Source organism: Triturus cristatus, chromosome 2_2, assembly GCF_964204655.1.
Source record: "Triturus cristatus chromosome 2_2, aTriCri1.1, whole genome shotgun sequence".
NCBI classification, from domain to species: domain Eukaryota; kingdom Metazoa; phylum Chordata; class Amphibia; order Caudata; family Salamandridae; genus Triturus; species Triturus cristatus.
This window is the reverse complement of record NC_140582.1, coordinates 316,833,892-316,855,456: the sequence shown is the minus strand read 5'-3', so window position 1 is coordinate 316,855,456 and position 21,565 is coordinate 316,833,892. Positions and strand designations below refer to the sequence as shown.

Genomic DNA, 21,565 nt, shown 5'->3' with positions numbered 1-21,565 from the left:
TCAAGGTGAACGTAGAATTCGTGTGCACACGCTTTGTTTGCCTGTTGTGACCTCTCTGTCAGATGTCTACGCAGGGTGTGATGTTCAAGCAATTGTCTGCCTTTTAGCAAACATGGGTGAGTACAGAACATGAATGAGAGCTTTTCTTTATTGGCATAACATATGATTTTCAATATAAAAGTTAAAGTACAAATGTGTTAAATGCAGTCATTATTAGCAGTGTTAACTAACATGTCTTTTATACTATACCACCTGGGGCTGGTTTTGTCTTTTATTTTTACATCTTTCCCTTCATGTCAAATGGATTTTGGGTGCGTTTTCAATAGCGCACTTGTGTTTTTTTTTTAACACACTTGGACAGATCTACAAATAGCCACCTTTCCTCCATTGTTAGGTCTCGGCTAGCGAAGGCTGCGCTTGCGCAGTCTCGGCTAGCGAAGGCTGCGCTTGCGCAGTCTCGCTCGCGAGATTTAATGATTTTTAGTACGGGGCTTGAAACCGCGCCTCTTCTCCATTGGCTGGCTTCCTAAACGGAGGCCAGCCATTGGAGGAGAGGGGCATCTGTCCGTTTAAGCCCCGTCTTTTTCGGATTCGGGGGCGTGTTTTTTACTTTCTTTCTCTCCTCTGGAATGTAAACATTCCAGCCAATGGGAAGAGGAGAGAAAGAAAAACACGCCCCCCAATCCGAAAACGCCGCTGCGTTTCTCCGAGGCATTTCTGCTTGACCTCGGAGAAAGGCGGTGGTGTTCATGGCGTCATCCCCGTCCACACGGCCCGGCTGGTGCTCGTCCTCTCCCCCTGCTCTCGGCTCCCTCGGTGCTCCTGTGTCCAACCTTGGCGCTAGATATCATCGTACACACCTCCTCCCTGGAATTTTGAAGGATGTGCGTCTTGTAATGGTAAGTTTGTTCCAGCACAGCATTCGAATCTGTACCGTAGTCCATTAGTGTACACGGAAGGTGGTTGGGTTTCGTCTTTAATGCTTTCCCTTCAATCAACACGATGACTGCTCGCGTCTAGGCGCTGCTGAAGTGCCTACGCGCCTATAACCACTCCCTGCCCGCAGCGGCGCCGGGGGCCGGGTCTCCTAGATAATGCGTGTGATACCAGGGCACACAGGAGGCAGTGGGACGGCGGCACACGAAGCCTGAGCCCATAAACCCTCGACAGCTGCCATATGGCACCGAATAAGTGGCAGATTAGAGCTTAAACCGGTTACTGAATCAGACCGGCTTAGCGATGTACCAGCGGGCACTATCAGGACACGATACTCCGTAACCATCCCCAGTCAGGCCCTAGTCTGTCTCACTTTCACCCTCCTCCGGGTCTTGTGTACACACACACACCAGCGGGCACTATCAGGACACGATACTCCGTGACCCTGCCCAGCCCGTCTCACCCTCTCCCAGGCCGTGTTTACACTCACCAGCGGGCACTATCAGGACACGATACCCCGCGGCCATCTCCAGCCCGTCTCACCCTCTTCCAGGCCGTGTTTACACTCACCAGCGGGCACTATCAGGACACGATACCCTGTGGCCCACTCCACCCAGGCCCCAGCCCGTCTCACCCACTCCCAGGCCATGTTTACACACCAGCGGGCACTATGAGGACACGATACTCCGTAACCCTCCCCAGTCAGGCCCTAGTCCGTCTCACTCTCACCCTCCTCCGGGTCTTGTGTACACACACACCAGCGGGCACTATCAGGACACGATACTCCGTGACCCTGCCCAGCCCGTCTCACCATCTCCCAGGCCCTGTTTACACACACCAGTGGGCACTATCAGAACACGATACCCCGTGGCCCTCTCCACCCAGGTCCCAGCCCTCCCACCCTCTTCCAAGCAGTGTTTACACTCACCAGCGAGCACAATCTGAAAACGATACCCCGTGGCCTCCCCAAGTAAACACGAGGGCAGATCGCAGTGGTAAACACACTGTGCAGTCCCAAAACACACACCAAAACCGCTGAACAAACACGAGCACTGCCAGGTAAACACGGAGCACAGGCCCAGACACCATCAGACATCCGCGCAGATACCACAAGTACACACACAGGCAGGTAAATACCCAAGAGTGCCAAATCACCAATCAACACACAACACGACAAGCAGTGCCAGGTAAACTCAGAGTACAGACCCAAACACCACCAAACGTGACCCTGGATCACACGTAAAGAAACCAAACTACTCACCAACATACAAGAGAAACAGCACGTGCCAGCCGGTAACGCCTCGAAGCGCACTGAAGACCCTCATTGCAGCGCTAGCTCCCATGAGCCCAATGAGGGCGTGGTGATCTCCATGGCTGAACCTTCATATCTGAAGCTGTGCTCGATTCGTAACCAATTTTAACCACTTGGGCGCTACTTGTATATAGTGTCAAAGGTCATTAAGGCATTACAGGAGGTCCAGAAGCGCTGGCTCCACTGTGCATGAATTGAAAAACGTGTATTATGAGCATCACTGGACAGTTCAAACACAGAATTACACATGGCTCTACAGCAGTGGTTTTCAAACTTATTAATGTTGCCCCCCCCCATTGTGTTTGTTTAATAGAAGTGTTTTGTTTTGTTTTATGTAGCGCCGCCAATGTAGAAATTATTTATTTTATAGCATACAAGGAAGGCCTTTATTTACTCCACATAAACAGCGTTTGTGATACATCCTTAGAGAAGAGTTCTGTTTTTCAGTTATTTATGTCATTACATTGTGATGTTTTACACCATTCTTTTCTCTGCGATTGAATATATGTAAAACAATGAAGTGCTAGCAATTATATATATCGGAGAGAGTAAGAGAGAAAAAGAACAAGCTGGAGAGAGAAAGAGGATAAGAGAAAGAAGAACAGAGAGAGAGAGGAAGAGAGAGGAAGAGAGAGAGAGAGAGGGGGGAAAGAGAGAGAGAGAGGGGAAAGAGAGAGAGAGAGGGGAAAGAGAGAGAGAGAGAGAGAGAGAGGGAGAGAGAGAGAGAGAGAAAGGAGGGAGAGAGATAGGATCTGGAGAAACAAAGTGAATGTTAACAGAGGAGAGAAGGAGGGCAGCTACCTTGTATTACACAGAGAAGAACCAATTTACAGGTATGAGCACAATGGTGGTGACAACAACAGAAAGTGGACTTAAACATGTGAGTGGGCTAAACGAGAACATGATGTATAATGAGTGAGGAACAGGCAAGGTTTGGTGTGTGTATGTGTGTAGGTGGCGCTATTTGTGTGTGGGTTGCTCTATGTGAGTGGCTCTATGTGTGTGGGTGGCTCTATGTGTGTGGGTGGCTTTGTGTGTGTGGCTCTGTGTGTGGGTGCAGATGCAATAGGTCTCACAGACCCTGGTTCTCCGCCTCCCTCAACTCAGAGAGAAGATCCCTACGTCAAGCCGAAAGAATATGGAGGCAGCACCCATCTACCGAGCACCTCAAACTTCTCCGGCAGGCAAGAAACTCCTACAACAGACACATCCTCAACTCAAAAAAAGATTACTTCAGATCCGAACTGGGGAATGCCACGAATAGGCCCCGCAAGCTCTTTGAACTGGTTAAACTTCAATCAAACAAGCTGGCCAAAACCCCTAAAGAATCACCGAAATCTCTTATATCGTCGGATGAATTCTCCTCCTTCTTCGCCGAAAAAACTGCCTCCCTAGGAATCGAACTTAGTACCGCCTCTTGCGCTCAACCCCCTCATGACCAACTGCCTCCCCATGCACCCTCATCCTCGACCTTACCCAAAAACGAAGCTTGCTGGACTGACTTCAAAATCTACGACGAAGACTCCATTGCTAAAATCCTCTCTACATTAAAACCAAACAACCACTTCAATGACCCGCTACCATCCAACTGCCTCGCTGCGGCCTCCCGTGCCATTGTTCCTTGCTGGACCGCGATGATCAACGCCTCCCTCCAGCAGGGATCGATTCCGGACCCCCTGAAAGCCGGCCAAGTCCTTCCTATTCTAAAAAAACCAACGCTTGACCCCGCCGCACCAGACAATTTCAGACCCATCTCTAATATACCCCTACTAGCCAAAGTGTTAGAGAAATGCGTACAATACCAGCTTAGTCAACACATCGACAACTTCCACCTGCTGGACGACTTCCAATCGGGATTCAGACCAAGGCACAGCACTGAAACAACCATGCTCCACATTGTGGACGACGCCCTCCAAGCCCTGGACCAAGGCAAAACATGCCTCCTAATCCTTTTAGATCTATCTTCCGCCTTCGACACGGTCAATCATGAAAAACTACTTGAACGCCTTAAACACAGGATGGGTCTGGATGGCGTTGTCCTTGAATGGTTCAGGTCCTTCCTCCATAACCGATCTCAAAGATTCCTCATTGACGGCAAACTATCCGCTCCCACCCCGGTCACGGTTGGAGTCCCTCAAGGCTCAACCCTGTCTCCTACCCTCTTTAATCTTTACTTGGAGCCTCTCACTGAAATTCTACGCTCCGCCAATATCTCCTACCACATGTACGCGGATGACACCCAAATTTACATCAATATCTCCTCACTCAAGGAGGTCCTCGCCCTGAACGAAACCCTGAAACTAACCGTTCAGTGGCTTGCTACTAACCAACTAAAACTCAACGCCAAGAAAACTGAATTTCTCCTGATCTCCCCATCCAAAGCCAACCCGGAGCTACAGGTGTGGTTCAAGGCCATCACAGCCCTAAATTGTCCCCCGACCATCGTGGACTCCGCCAAATCACTGGGCATATTTCTTGACTGCAACCTGAACATGCGTGACCACATTAATTCAATGGCCAAGGCAGCCAGATTCCACCTGAGCTACCTCTGGAAATTAAAACCCTTCATCGATGCTCCAGATTTGAAAATGGCAGTCCAAGCTCTAGTCATATCCAGACTGGAATTTGGATGCTCCACCCTCACAGGCCTACCCAAGCGCTCCTTGGCACCGCTAAAAGCCTGTCTCAACGCGGCTGCCAGACTACTCACCGGCACCAGGAAATTCGACCACATCTCTCCACATCTGAAAGCCCTAAACTGGCTCCCTCTAGAGGCCAGAATACAGCTGAAACTGGCGTGCATTACACACAAGGCCTTATACGCAAACTCCCCTGCATACCTTTCACAGAAGCTGGTGCTATCGGGAGGAAACAGGAAATCTCGATCCACTAACAGTCTCCTGCTCCGACCCGCCCACTTTCGTAAAAAAAGAACCTACAATAGGGCATTCACCGGGGCAGCACCAAGAATTTGGAACTCCTTCCCGCCCGCTATCAGAAGAATCCCCACTCTTGCTCGCTTCAAGAAGGAAGCCAAAACCTTCCTCATGGGTAAATTCCTGTACTAAGTCCTCCTCTAAGCAGATATGACTTGCTGCCTGATTCCATGACTATTGCGCCTTCCGCAACCCTATAACCGGACTCCATCGAGACCCAAGGGGGCCACGGTCTCTGCCAACCCTAGCTTGAATTTTAGTTCTCATGTGTGCTCCCTTTGCCCCCATGCTACCTCATCCCCCCCCTTTATGCTATATTTCTTTGCTTTTGATACTTTACTGTTTGCACTGTTTCTCTATGATGTTTTTTCTTTCCTGTTAACCATGTAAAGCGCTCTGATACCCTCATGGGTCATGTTCGCGCTCTATAAAACACTAAAATAAATAAATAAATAAATTTGAGAGTGATTAAGCTATTGACATTGTAAATAACAATGCAGTTTCTTTAAATGTTTTAAAAACAAAAACATAAACAAAAATAATGTCATGAGCAATGCCAATAGCTCTAACTTTAACAATGCCGAGACCATTGCATTGTAAATGCTTGTTTTTTATACTGACACCAGAATGCATGGACTTTATCACAAGGGGACATGTTTTGGTGTTTGAACCTTCCTTTTATTTACACCAGTCTATTCTTGATATTTGAAGTTATTACAACTTATGCTACCACTTTTCTGATGGATAGATCTCTCGCATATTTCTCACCTCATGAATTTTCCTCCTCAGCAATTGCTCTTCACCACCGCCATAGGGCTTTAGCCTAAACTCTGCCTCAACACAGATCAACATTAGAGGATGTTCGTTCCAACCAACATGCTGGTGTCTGTTGTTGTTTTTCGCTACCTCATCAGTGTTGATCCAAAACTCTGTCAGTGTCTCACCAGTGAAATTCCTCAGAAATTATACAGGAGTGAGGTAAAATATCTCCTGAAAGTTTCTGGGTTGGCGCCTTGTCGCAGATACTGCTAGATGTTCCTCTCATACCCATATGAGATCGTTGTCTCTTGCCTGGGATCAGAACAGCATGTAGCGGTCTTAAATTTGTTTGCCACAATTTATCAAAATGCATTCAGGCAGCATGAGGCAACATTGTTTTTTCAGGGGCTGAACTCCCAAGAGGTCGTCCATTGAAAAACACAAAAATGCCATATAAAGGAGAATTTGTCTTTTGCTGAAGGAAACCATCCCATTCCCATGATCTTACTGAGTTTCAGAGCTGCTTCCTAACACCGTACTCTTTCCTCATCGTCTGATGAGATCTCAATACTAAAAAAGATGAGAATGAAGCATCTAGGTCCATCATCAGATCCCCGTACAGGTTGAGCCATTCTGGCAGCAGTGCTTGATCTGTTCAGGCCAGCTCCTGTACCCTGTGTGCCACCCACCATTTGAGTTGCCTTGACTCCACAGGCTCTGCGGCCCAAAAAATCTTTGAAGTCTACCAAACACCAATGCCCCTTTTAGGCAAAATTTCCTTTGGCGGTGACGCAGACGGAGCCAACTATGACACCACATTTGAACTGTTGACGTCAGATAAAATTAGTTGTGTAGCAAGAGACAAAGGTAAGGCAAACTAAAAGCAAATACTCCTTTTGGCAGAGCGCACTTTTGTTTCTTTAATTTTTTTTTAACAAAATAATTTTCTCAAGTATTATACATCCAAACACATCATGGCATCATCTCAGCAATTGCACAATTACATTTTTATATTTCACAGGTAACACAGGTGAGTACCACGATCATGTACATGCATTAACCACCTTCCCAAAATTTCCAAGTGTTATTTAGGTCATCCTCATTGTACGGTGTCCCATGTATTTAAACCACCTGTTCCTCATTGCGGCCTAATTCCTGTTCATTCCCCTGGTACTACATCCATCCTCCCAAAACCCTGGAGTGATTACATTGTCACTCTATGTGCCATTTTGGCTTTTTGACATTCATCGTTGGTAATTTCCCCTAGTCTCCCTCCCAATATTATTATTGGCAATAAAGAAACATACAAAAACATAACTTAGCCCTGTAAAATCATGCGATCTCATTAACATAGACATTAGAGACCACACCACCTCCTGCCATGATTTTAATTTTTTTATGGTGCCAAGTTAATTTATCGGCAACTATTTATAGTAGTTACATGCTTTCTTCCTAGCCAAAGCGCCCCCATCAATAGTTTTGGTTTTAATGGGCTGTGATCTGGCAAGTCTAAAATAACAGATGCTTGTGTAGTTATATGTTTCCTGGAGGTCAGTGAAGAAATGTGGTTATCCAGTATTGGGGTATCTTTCATAGATTCACATGCCTGAATCATTCCCCGTCGTCAAAGTGGGAGTCCCACGGTACATATACTAAAGCAATGAATAGTAAATTCCATAGGCTATCGTAGAGGTAAGCGTGTATTCAATAGCCTATCAACCTCCTTTTATTAAAAGGACCAAACTCGACCAGTCAGCAACCAGCCCCCTTTAGAACCTTTCCAAGAGACGCTGAATCCCTCAGATTGTTACCACACGCCATGTGTAAGGGTGTCCCCCTGAGCTCTGCTCAGTTCTTCATCTTTTTCAGATAAGTCTTGTTCTATAGTTTTATAGAAAGAAAAGAGTGGATATTAATGATGCCCACAAAGATTGCATCTATTGCCTCCATCCTCATCATGAGGCAAAGCAGTGTAAAATATGCCGCACTTTTTCAACTAAGACTCTTAAAGATAGAGAGCGAAGACTTTTATTGTGGCTGAACAGGAAGCAGAGTGCTTCATCAGATGTTGAGAGCGAAATGTCCTCCAAGACTCATAAGAGGCCCAGGTCGCCTGAGGGTCAGCCTGAAGAGAGAAACATTTTAAAGTCTCTCATCTGACCAGAGAATTTCTAAAACAGGAGAAACAGCCTAAGGTCTCCTCAGAAATAGGTTCCCCTCATTCTTTGGGAACATCCAAAGAAAAACCGGAATCTTCAAGCCATTCCTGACGAAAAATCAGCCACAAATCTTTATCGGCTTCAAGCTTACCGTCGACGCCTATTACTTCATCAATGACGACGACAAGGACTCTATTTTCGCTGAGACCGTCTACAGCGCTAACTACATCGACTACGAGTATTAAGGGTTCCATACCATCGACGTTACCTCTATCGTCGACGATAACTCAGTCTACAAAAGCACCACCATTGACGAAGATCTCATCGTCGACAAGACCGTTGACGAAGACCTCACAGTCGGCAAAGACCCTAACGACGACTCCATCGTCGACGACAGCTGCAACCTCAATGGCAATACCACCGTCAACGATAATTTTACCGTCGACAACCTCGACGACGACATCATCGACGAGAATTCCGATTTCGTCTGCAGGTCCATCAACTCCATTCCTACAAGCTACACAAATGGAATTTAGAACACCAACAATTTCTCCACTACCTCCAAGTCATCTGGCAATCAATCAATCAGGGGTTTGTATAGCATGCTACTCACCCGTGAGGGTCTCATGGCACGGGGGGCGGGGAGCAGCTCCGGATCAGTCGAAGAGCCATGTCTTGAAGTCCTTCCTGAACGTGTGCAGAGTCGGTGAGTGTCTGTTGTTCACAGGGAGCTAGTTCCAGATCTTGGCTGCGATGTAGGAGAAAGCTCTCCTACCTGTTCTGTTTCTGCGGATGCGGGGGACTTCTACCAGGGCGAGGTCGGCGGAGCGGAGGTTCCTATTGGGTACGTGGAAGGATACTCTTTAGTTGAGTTATTTGGGTCTGATGTTGTTGAGGGATTTGTAGGCGTGGGTGAGGAGTTTGAAGGTGACCCTCTTCTCGACGGGGAGCCAGTGGAGGTCACGTAGGTGTTGGGTCATGTGCTTGTGACGCGTTGTCCCGAGAACGAGTCTGGCTGCGGCGTTCTGGATGGTTTGGAGTTTGTGTAGAAGGGTCTTGTTGATTCAGGCGTAGAGGGCGTTGCCGTAGTCCAGTCTGCTGCTTATGAGTGCGTGGGTGACAGTCCTTCTGCAGTCGGGGGGGATCCATGTGAAGGTCTTACGGAGGATGTGCAGGCAGTTGAAACTGGTGGATGCGGCTGCGTTGATCTGGCGGTTCATGGAGAGGGAGGAGTCAAGGATGATGCCGAGGTTCCGAGCGTGGTCTGTAGGGGTGGGTGGGTTCCCGAGGGTGGGAGGCCACCAGGTGTTGTCCCAGGTGGAGGTGCAGGGTCCGAGGATGAGGACCTCGGTCTTCTCCGAGTTAATCTTCAATCAGCTGTCTTTCATCCAGGCTGCCACATTCTTCATTCCTTCCTGGAAGCAGAGCCTGGTGTTTTTGGGGTTCTTCGTGAGTGAGAGGATGAGCTGGGTGTCACCGGCGTATGATACGATGCTGAGCCCATGCTGTCTAACGATGACAGCGAGGGGGGCCATGTAGATGTTGAAGAGCGTGGGGCTGGGTGATGATCCCTGGGGGTACTCCGCAGTTGATTTCCTTGGGTTCGGAGAGGAAGGGCGGGAGTTGAATCCTATGGGTTCTGCCAGAGAGGAAGGATTGGATCCAGTCGAGGGCGGCTCCTTGTATTCTGTTAGATGTGGAAGACACTGATGAGGATGAGGGCCCGTTTGGAACTGCGCATAGCCTTTCTGAACTCAACATGAAGTCTCAGGAAGAAGACCAAGACTATGACGATGAGGAGCAATACTACCAACAGTATCCAGTCCCTCATACTCCGTATCATCAATTCAGATACTTTGAACAACCTGCTCAACTGCCTCTGACCCTAATTTTGGACCTTCAAAATATGTTGGCAGATTATAAAAGGAGGTTTCCTCCTCAAGAGGACAGCGGCACAGTGCCCCCACCTCCACCTGTAGCCCCTCTGACACCACCACCTCCTGCCACACCCAGAATGACCCCACATCCCATAATTCCTCTACCTCACAGAGAGGATCTTACCACTTCTGAAGAAGAGGTTGAGGAGGGAGAAATCCATGATCCTCCTCCGCCCACGGATGAATGGGATGATTATATAGTACCAACACCGTCCCCTCCACCTCATCGTCCTTCAGACTCTCCTCCAGAGGATATTGGAGGTTTCCACAATACAATGGACAGAGCTACTACCAGATTCCATTTGCCCACAATTGTAAAACAATCTGACTGCTTTCTGTACGATTTTAGAGAACAATCAAGAAAGACAGTCCGGTCAATACCTTTCATTGATTACATTTGACAAGAGGGTATCATGGTAATAAAGATGCCAGCTTCTGTGTTCTGGTGCGTTAGAGACTTGATAAAAAAAATACAGGGCACCTGCATGCCTCACGGGTCATCCCTAGCCTGACTCTGTGATCTCGCAGGCAGTCCAAAGGAGATTAAAAAAACATCTACTCCCATCACATCTCCACCGGATAAAGAGAGTCGCTGTCTTGACTCCATTGGAAAAAGATTTTCCTCAATGGCGGCAATTTCTGTCAGAGCTTCTAATGCTTTAGCCATCTTGGGCCGCTGTGATCGGCAAATGTGGTCTGATATGGGCACAATGAGAGACCTTATCCCAGAAGAAAATAAGGCGTTTAATAAGATCCTTACAGAAGGTGAAAGAACAGCGTCAGAAATCATAGACTGCGCAATGGATATAGCCACTACAAGCTTCCGTCAGCCAGCGGGTGCGGCCGTTCTAAGGCGCCAGGGGTGGCTAAGAGCAACAACCTTCCGCCCAGAAGTACAGTGTACAGTCAAAAATTCTTGACATGGCATACAATGGCGAAAGCAAAATTCGGCAATCACGTAGCTGAGGCTCTTACCGCAATTAAGAAAGATACGGATACTGCCAAAGCACTACGTACCTTCCAGTTCTGCAAAGTGCCCTTTCGGGGAGCTCGAGGCCGTGGTTTTTCTGGATACAGAGGAAACTACCAACTTGCCCAGACTTACCAGTCCTACCAACCACAATATAGCCAATGATACCAACAACAATCCTACCGACAACCAACAACGGCTGGTTTCTCTAGACCAGGCTCCAGACTACATAGTAACAACAGATGCAGGACCTATGTCTTTCACTGGATGCCCAGAAGTTATGGAATTGGTTGGCTCTCCACAAAATATCCCTAACAGCGGAGCATGTTCCAGGCCTCTAGAATGCCTTGGCGGATACTTTTAGCAGAACCAAAGACAGTTACCACGAGTAGGAACTATAACAGAACAAACTGGACAGAATATTTGCAGTCTGGGGAAAGCCAGCTTTGGACCTGTTTGCGACCCTAGTCAACTCCAAATGCCGATTCTTTGCAAGCAGATTCCCTCTCCCAAACTCTTGGGGGAATACTCTTTCAATGCGCTGGTCAGGGATCTATGCATACACTTTTCTCTCCATTCCTCTGATACACAGGGTCCTCACGAAAATGAAATGGGAACACTGTTGCCTTCTCGTAATAGCCCCCAGGTGGCCCAGACAGCATTGGTACACAGAACTTCTCTTGTTGTCGGAAGCTCAGCCCATCCGCCTGTAGCCAACACCAACACTGTTGACCAGGAGCCAAGGCCAAATATGTCATCCGGAACCAGCTACTCTGCAGTTACATATATGGCTCCTGAATTCTTCGAATTCAAGGATCTGACCCCTTCACAGGAATGCAAATACATAATTGCTATATTCCGTGCTGACATCACCAATAAGACATACGGACTGAAATGGAAGGGTTTTTGTCTATGGTGCAGGCGTAAAGAAGTACATCCTTTGCTCTCTGCTTCAGAAGACGTTTTACCTTATTTCCTATCCTTAGCAAAATCTGGAATGGCACACTCACATCAACAAGAAGGGTTAGTGAAATACAAGCTTTAACCATAGCACATCCTTTCCTGCGTTTCACTGATGAAATGGTCATTCTTAGAACAAATCCTAAATTCATCCCTAAGGTTCCCTCTCAGTTCCATTTGAATGAACCGGTCATCCTAAAACTTTCTTCCCTAATCCTTCTACTCCTGCAGAAAGAACGCTTCACACTTTAGAAATCAAAAGATGTCTTAAATTCTACTTACAAAGGACTTAGGCCATACGCAAGTCAGATCAGCTATTCATAGCCTATGGACCAGACCCCCAGGGCGTTGTAGTTTCTAAGGCTACTATCGCCAGATGAACAGCGAGCACAATTAAATGTTGTCACAACAAGGCTGGCAAGCCATTATCAAGGACTGTAAAAGCACACAAACTGCTATGTTTGCCAGAGTACCACTGGAAAAGATCTGCAGCGCTGCAACGTGGAAAACAACGCACATGTTGACGCAGCATTAGAACATTTGAATGTGGAGTACTCCATTGAAGACAATGGAGTGCTCCATGCTTCTACGGGCTGGTAAAGGCCCGCAGAGCAACATTCCAATGTTTTCACAAAGGCCTCTCGGAGCTCGAGGGGATTTAAATCCCCTCGGGCTTCGAGAGGTCTTTGTTTTATTTGCTAGAACATTCTGGCCTCTAGTGGCAGAATGTTTTAATAGCCTTATAGCCCTTCGTAGCTGGGCTATACCGGCTATTAAAGTCCCGCTCCCTTGTTTAACACTGGAGAGTGCCTTTAATAGCCGGTATAGCCCGCTACGGCAGGCTATAAGGCTATATTACTGCCTGGAGTCATCACAGCGGGCTGACGCAGCTGTGGGACAGGCAGTGCTACGAAACCTATTTCAGTAAGGTAAGCCTCTTTAAATAGAGAAATTACTTTTAAAAAAATGAAAAAAAAGGAAAATGTTACAAATTAAGTATTTATGTATATATCTGTTTGTGGTTTTCCTTAAGTCATATCATTGATTTATGTGATATATATTTAGAATGCACACCATTACTTTGGGTATTTGCATTACATTGAAGGATATTTTAGCACTACCCACCGTCCACTTAAGTGCTTACTAGAATGATGTGTGTGTATATGTGTGTATATATATATATATATATATATATATATATATATATATATATATATATATATATATATAGTCCACAGGTGAATGGGAACACCCGTTGCCTCCAGAACGAAGGGCGCGTCGATGAAGAGACCTCCCAAACGCGGTCACAAATATTATCCAAAACTTCTCCAAGTTCAAGAAAAGCAATCGACGCCGTGTCTGTGCTGAAAATTATTTATTGCCAGCCGAAAAAGCTAGACGCGTTTCGCCTGTCCTGCAGGCTTGTTCACTAGCAGTTTGGTAAAGTTTTCAAAGGCAATTTAAAACAGTGAGTGACGATCAACGCACGTGATGGACTACAAGCATAGAAATAAACAGAAGACTCGTAGTTCACTTCAACTGCAATAGATACACAATCCTGGCATGTGCCATAAAATGTAAGACCAATTCATTATGGTCGAACACGCATAATATGTACTCATTATTTTAGAGTATTTGATAACATTCATCAATTGTGACACAATTATTACCCAAGTGGTCAAGTTGTGAAAACATTAAAAACGAATATTGTTTTAGCCCGCAAAGTTAATACATTGCAAAGGAGTTTGGATCAAGTGATCAGTCGCACTGAATATAATTTCAGTCATTGTGTCAAAACATGATTTAGCATCAAATTGAAAATGACAATAAATGCATGGTATCTATAAAGTTACTGCCCAAGTGGGCTGATGCCACATACAGAAAGTCAATTATAGTTAATAATAGCTGTTTTAAGTCCAAAACAGTAACGTGATCATACAATAAACAAAATACAGATAAAACCCGATAAAAAAGGACGAGAGGATTCTACAGATGTGTGTGTAAGTCTTCTTCCATATTAAGACCATGTGGAGTTTTAGTATTGAGTCTGATAATGTAGCAAGACTCAAGTTTGCGGAGCTTCTTTTCCCGGTTTCCACCTCGGCTACCAGCTGGAACTGCATCAATTACAAAATAAAGAAGACCTTCAGGGTCTTTGTTGTGGCATCTGTCAAAGTGTCGGGCCACGGGATAACTTTTGTCCCCATTTTTAATGGCCCGTAGATGCTGCAACACCCTCTTGTGCACAGGTAAAATCGTAGAGCCCACATATTTGAGGCCACAAGGGCACTGTAATATGTAGACCGCATAGTCAGTCTTGCATGTGTACTGCCCCTTGATGTATTGGATGGGTTTATGGGAAAAACCTGCTGGGAAACAAGTTGTATTTTTTCCATACGTACAGGCCTTACATTTATGGCATTTGATAAAACCATCCTTTCTTTTGAGCCAAGAACCTACTAATTTAGTTTGTTTACTGGGTAGCACATTGCTGACTAGTGCTTGGTGCAGAGATCTGGCCTTTCTGAATGTAAATTGAGGTCTTCTTTGAACAATTTTACCCAACACTGGATCACTTCTGATAATGTGCCAATGCTTGTTAAAAATTGTTCTCAATTTGTCCTGTTGTTTGTTGTAAGTCGTGATAAACCTACACTGATTAGTGTCTCTTGCTGAGTTTTTTGTTGACTTATTGTCTTTATTGAAAAGAATTTGTTCTCTCTTAATTTTTTCAATTTTGGTGACAGCTTGGTTAAGACAATTGTCCGAATAGCCTCTAGCTTGAAAGCGAGATTTCCAACATGCAAGTTCTATATTGAAATCATGTTGACTACTACAGTTACGCCTGGCTCTAAGGCATTCCCCATAGGGAATGCTGTTAACTAGTTTAGCTGGATGGAAACTAGATGCATGCAAAAGAGTATTACCATCCGTAGGCTTGCGGAACAATTTAGTATGCAGTTTACCCTCTTTCACATATAGTGTTAAATCCAAAAAATTAATTTCAGAATCACTGATCGTACTAGTGAGTTTTAGGTTCAGGTTATTGCATTGTAACTCTCTAACAAAATCTTGCGCACTTGTCATAGTGCCTTTCCAAATAATGAAAAGGTTGTCGATGTAACGACTCCAGTGCATAACATTGTTATGCCATTCGGTATGCCAGCGCGTCTGGACCACCTGTTCCTCCCACCAGCCCATATGCAAATTAGCATAGCTGGGGGCGAAGCAGGTGCCCATCGCCGTTCCGCAAATTTGCTGATACAATTCTCCATTGAATAGAAAAAAATTGCTTTCTAGACAGATGGTAATCATTTGCAGCAACATTTGCGTATGGTGCCAATATTTTCACTGAAAAAAACATATGTTTCAGACATGTTATAGTTAGGAATTAGCATTTAAAAAACCTTAGAAATTCACTGAAAAAACCATAGGTTTCAGGGGTGTTATAGTTAGCTGGACATTTCACTCGTACAAAACCATTAAAATTCCTCCGTTCTAGTTAGTTCTACTAACTATAACTTGCGCGCCCGCAATCCACTGCTGATGATGTCACATATTACATCTACTAGATGATGTCATCAGTGGTGTCATCAGTGATGTCATCAGTGATGTCATTTGAGATGTCATCAGTGATGTTATCAGTGATGTCACTGACCATGTCATGAATGATTTAATATGTGACATCAGCAGTGGATTGCGGCCTATATACAACGTTGGGGACCGTTTTGCACACTTATGTCATTGGGCTACATCTGGGTGATATTTGTGCTACATTTGGGCTCTTTTGTCTCTGGTGGCCATCTTGGGTTATGAAGTTTCCTAATTTCCTCATTTACTACAGTCTCCTCAGTAGGAAATACTTTCAGTTTTTTACTTTGGTTCCATCAAGAAGGCATTCAGATGTGTCACACATTTGCCATAAATTCAGAATGTTAGCACTCTAGCTGCTCATTAGATCACTGTAGTAAAGCTACTGCTCACCAGGGAAGTCTGCTGCTGGTATTCAAAGTGCATGTTTCAGTCTGCATGTCAGAATTTTTTAATGAAATAGAAGAGGATTTGAGAAGTCAAAATGTGCCCTAATTTTTCTTTCTGCAGCATTAATCCTACTTTCTATGGCAAAATGAACCCCCTCATTTTGTTCCTTTTTAAATGAGATGTTTTAAGAGTTACCACTTTATTCCAATCAAGATGGCTTCAGGTGTGCAATACGTTTGTCATAAGTAGGACTGTTAGCGCTCTAGTTGTTCTTTAGAACACTCTGGGAAGCTGCAGTAGAACACAAAGGAATCAACTGACAGTCTCTACCCTTGTTGGATGTACATGTTTTACTGAGAATGTCCGACTTCATTCTCACATGACTGAGAAAGATAATGTGAATTTACAGAAAATATGCTCTCAGTTTAGCTTATAGATCACCTTCCAAACCTCTGTGGGAAAAGTATGAGAAAATAGTTTTCTCTCAAACATGATTCATGATATCCCAGCAGAAGGCTTTTTCACATGGTAAAATCACCTTAGAACACACCACAATTCCTAAAATGAGTATGGTACCATCAACAAACGATTTATATAATGTAACTAAAGTCGTAAAACCTTCTATTAATTGCAATGCTTTTTAATGAGGTGCTATCGTGTATATTGGTCCCAAGATGGCTGGCAACACTTCTTGGATGAAGTGCTGACAGCCAATCAGATCTCACGATGAGATGTGTGGTTAGGCTCCCCCCAGATATATATGTGATTTTACTTTTGATTTTCTCAGGAACTACTGAACGGATTTACACTATTTAACCAAAAGGCACAAGTGTGAACCAAGGGCTACCTCTTTGCCAAATTTGGTGTAATACCGTTCAGCAGTTCGGGCGTTTAAAGGTTCCTATGGAAAATTGCATGGGGGAAACATGTTTTGGGACCCCCCTTTTTTCTCGGCCCCCGCTTGACGAATCCCCCCGAGACGTTCAGGATAGGAGCGGACCGGGTGCGCCCCACCAGTTTTGACAATTTCGCAAAGATTCGTCAACCGGCGCCAAAGTTATTCCAAATAGAATGTTGCGGATTTCCTATGGATAATAGGTCCTAACTATAACTACCTACTGGCGACCGCCAGTAGGATATATATATATCTGCTTATTATTCTGATTCAGGCATGTGAACCTATGAAAGATACCCCCCTATTCTGGATAAGAAATAAGTTACTTACCTGTAACTGCAGTTATCAAGTATTGATATCTTTCATAGATTCACATGCAACCCACCCTCCTCCCCGGAGAGGCTCCTTTGGCATTACAGTACTACTAACTACACTTGTGCTGGAAATCTGAGGGATTCTGCCTCTCTTGGGAAGGTTCTAGAGGGTGCTGGTTGCTTATTGGTCGGGCTTTCGTCTCACAGGTATTGTGCATGGGGCGCCGACATTTACATGGTAGGGCTCAGGAACTGAGACTGCCTTCTTCTGCATTAAACTGGACTACAGCACTCATGGCTGAAACACCTACCACCAGAATGAAGCTCCAGTCCTCCCTTGCCTCTCTTTAATCACCAAATTGATGACAAAAACTACTTGTGCGAGATGAACTATGTACTTCTGTCCCTTTGCATTGGGTGGTGGCTGCCGTGGTTGCTTTTTGTGCATAGACTTGTTGACTGGCTGTGAAATATTGACTACAGCTATGAGACAAACTAATCACCTAAGAGGCATAGAAACGCGAACTAAAGAATAAGAGGGTGCAGAGCAAAACCATGGGCAGGAGCAAGAGCAGGTGACATTCCCTGGATCCGGGTAAGGCACCAGGCACCGAGGCTGAATGATTTGAGAAAAACTTGGAAGGAACAGCTTCAAAGGATCCGTTACTGCAACACGTGAGGCCCTAGACATGATTGCCATCCATCAGTTTGATTTGCTCAGAATGGATCAGCATAAATTGCAGAGATAGAATACGCCCAAATGCGAACACGACCAATGGTGAAAGAGCTGCAGAAAACAAGTTACTGATCTCTGGACCAGACTGAACACTCTTGAGAATCAGGCAAACAACTCTAAGGCTTGTTTTTAAAGGAACAATTTCTGAAAAGTTGACATTGTGGAAAACATTGACTGATAATGCATGGAACTTTTGTATATAAATCTGCGCCCAGGCGCAGTATGCCTATTATTGGCAACATGACCCGGCCTAAATCCCGCATGTGGCGGTGGAGGCGGGGGCAGTCCATCCTCTGCCCCTTAAAGCGATGCTTGTCAACACATACACGGTATACGAGAGGGGGAGAGTTTGATACGGTGCAGGCCACCGCCGGTGCATGGCGGGCATTGGGGCGACGTGCCAACAGATTGCCACTCTATGCTCCAAAAATGCTGCTGCTCCATCATTCCGATCTTTCGGTGACTCAGGAAACAGGTACATTACGAACGCTGGCGGAGATGGGACTCAGCGTCATGTCGGATGCTTATCCGGGAGGGCAATGTATAACCACAGCGGGCCTAGCGGCCCATGGCGAGATATCGACCATGCAGCGCTTTTTTTAAGCGAGGTTGCGGTCTGCCATGCGGGTATTTAATCCGTACTTCCCATCTGAACCACCGACTCTTGGGGCACTGCAGTTGATTTACACGACTACCTCTAGAGTGCGGCTGGTGACTCGGCTCTACAAGGAGTCCCAGAGAGATGGGAACTCAGTGGGGTCAAGGGCTCTGGACAATTGGAACAAGGTACTTCCGGAACCTCTCACGGAGGGGGACTGGTTGGATAGCTGCAACTTGACGGGCCGCTTGACGCCGAATGGTAACCTGCGATTGGTGCATTTCAGGTATCTACATCAGATGTACTACACACCAGCACAATTGAATAAATTCGGGCTCCGCCAGACTGATGCCTATAAGCGATGTGGTGCATCGGGGGCAGACTTTTATCATCTGGCATGGGACTGTCCAAAGGTGTTTGCGTATTGGGGTGAGGTGATTAGAGTGCTTGGACTGATGATTGAGGAGCCGCTGTTTGCCATCCGCGGTTATGCCTGCTGGGAGTTGGAGCGGTGGTGCGCCCTGCTCACCAAAAACTAGTCTCCATTGCCCTGCTCATGGCTAAGCGACGTGTTTCTCTTTGTTGGGAGAGCCGATTGGCTCCCACGGCCACCTTGTGGTTGCAGGACCTAGCATACTGCCGTGATCAGCTTACATGCTATGCGGAGGAACTACCGGCAACCTCCAGACCAAGAGATATCTGGGGGCCGCTTACCTCATACTTGCTCTCCCTTACTAATGACTAATATCTAGATTACAGCTGGCGCGTGACCCTTTCTCTGTTTACCCATGTGGGCAACTGCCCTGTTTCCTGCTCTTGTTCATCAGAGACTGCCCGGGACTACGCTACTACAGCCATTTAAGATCACTGTACCACTGCTAAGTATGTCCGTCTTTGTGTTGATGCCTTGAATCTGTCAAACTGTAACTTTGTATTATGTATGTTTGACTGTTACAAAAATGCTTAATAAATAAACAAAAACAAAAAAAAAGAACTTTTCTATATGAATAGCTCCCAATTAAGGCGGAACCCAAAGGTCTGACTACATTCTTTTAACTTTGTAAAGAGCACTGTTGCGACCAGATGAACCGCACAGACCTTGTCATTTCACACTACAACTGGAGCCACCACTGATCTTTTTCTCTTTGAGGAAATCTGATTGGGAGGAATCACTTGTTGGCTGTATAGATAGCTTGCCCCCTGATTGTTCTCTGAACAAATACAATCACAGTTTAAACAAGAATAATTTGAGAACCTTGGTCTTCTGATGGATACATCTGCCAGTGGATTCCTCGCCTTGTGAATATCCCCTGCGCCAGCAACATTCGGAAACTTTTGTAGCAGTCCACACCGATGAGGTTGAAGACGACGTCACAGAGACACGGCTCCGCTCACGACTCTGCTGACGTCACCGGCTCCATAAGAAGACCTTGTCGGCGTGATGACGTCAGTTCCCTTTTTTCCGCGCCGTCGACGCCAACGGATTTCGGGACTCTCTCTGTAGCTATACTGGTTACTTTGTTTTCTGGATTTAAGCCATGTCGTGAATGTGGGAAAAACATGTCCATAACTGAGCCGCATGACGACTGCGTGTGGTGCCTGTCATCGGACCATGATGTCGAGGGATGTTCTTGCTGCCGCAAGATGAGTTCCAAGGCTCTCAAGGAGAGGGAAGCAAAGCTTTTCATCGCGAGGATGAAGAAAGAAAGGAGAGGCCGTAGAAAATCGAGGTCAAGATCGAGGTCGAGATCTAGGTCGGCGTCTAAGTCGACTTTGGGGCATGCTTCCAAATCCAGGAAGCACAAGAAGAAGAGAAGGCATTCGTCTCGGCGTCATTCGGATAAGGATGCGATTCCGTGATCGACATCGCCCTCCCGAAGCCGTAAGGACTTTGTCTCCCTCGCCCGTTCCGGATTCACCTGTTGGCATGTCGTCACCTGTGGCTTCACCGGAACATTCTCCGGCTCCTTCTCCGGCTTTGTCCCCGGTTCCGTGTGAGGAGTCTCCAGCCCCGGGTGATCCTTCGGCTCCACTGACTCCACCGTCGGCGCCGGTAGGCCCGAGTCCGGTGATGCCTGGGCAATATCCTGCGTTCCCTAGACCAGGTCAGGACCCCACGCATTATCTTAATGCGATGTATGGAGTATTCTCCAGAGCCATGTACCCCTCTGGTGCACCTTCGGGTCCTATGGGTCCTATGGCCTTCAGTTTGGGAGTTCCTCAAGCCTATCCTCAGGCTCCCTTGATTCCATTTTTTCCGGCGATGCCGTCTTGGCATCTACCGGCGCATCAACGCCGCTCCCTTCTTCACCGGCGCCGACTCAACCCCGTTCGACGCCGGCTGCCCCTGTGGATCCACGTTCGACGCCGTCTGATTCGATCACGGCGCCGCCGACGCCGGTTGTCAGAATCAGGTCTAGGAGGGAGGCTCAGAGGGTGCTGGATGAGCAAAGATACCTTATGGAGGAGGTAGAAGAAGGGGAACTCATGGAGTCGGACGATGCTTTTGAGGAGTTGAAGGAGGCTAGTGGCTTGGACATGTCACCCGAATGGGAGATTACTCCTCCTTCTGATGCCCCTTCGAAGGATGTGGCGCCATACCATGCCGTTATAAGAAAGGCAGCTGAACTTTTAGATCTGCAGCTACCTTCTGCCGAGTTCATGATGGAGGTGTGGCGTAAACTCTTTTCTGCTCTGGCAGTTTCCAAAGTCATAGCCAGGAGGTATAGGGCGGCTCCGGGAGACCCGGAATTTTTAACATCTCATCCGTCCCCTGAGAGTCTGGTTGTGCAGGGTGCATGTGCAAGAAAATCCTCGGGCTAATTTCCTCAGGTCCCGAGCGACAGAGAAGCAAAAAAGCTGGATCAGTCGGCCAAGAAGGTCTTTTCTTCGGCCAGCATGGCTCTCAAATCAACTAATGCCACCTGTCTCTTGGGACGTTATATACATGCTCTCATGGACTCAGCTAAACAGCTAGCCCCAAAACTATCTGAGGAGGATAGGGTTGGTTATAATGAGATCCTTTCGGATGCCCAGGCGGCGGCACGTCAGGTGATCCAGAGTGGATTGGAC

At 46.4% G+C, this 21,565-nt stretch overlaps 1 protein-coding gene across 5 annotated transcripts in view; it reads left to right on the top strand.

The window, feature by feature from the left end:
- Positions 1–21,565, top strand: part of SEC24B (SEC24 homolog B, COPII component) — a 678,312-nt gene that overhangs the window by 370,843 nt on the left and 285,904 nt on the right. For all 5 annotated transcript variants that reach the window (XM_085641377.1, XM_085641376.1, XM_085641375.1 and 2 more), the window contains one exon: positions 6–116. In XM_085641377.1, the coding sequence (XP_085497503.1) occupies positions 6–116 (111 nt within the window). The remainder of the gene's footprint in view (positions 1–5; positions 117–21,565) is intronic.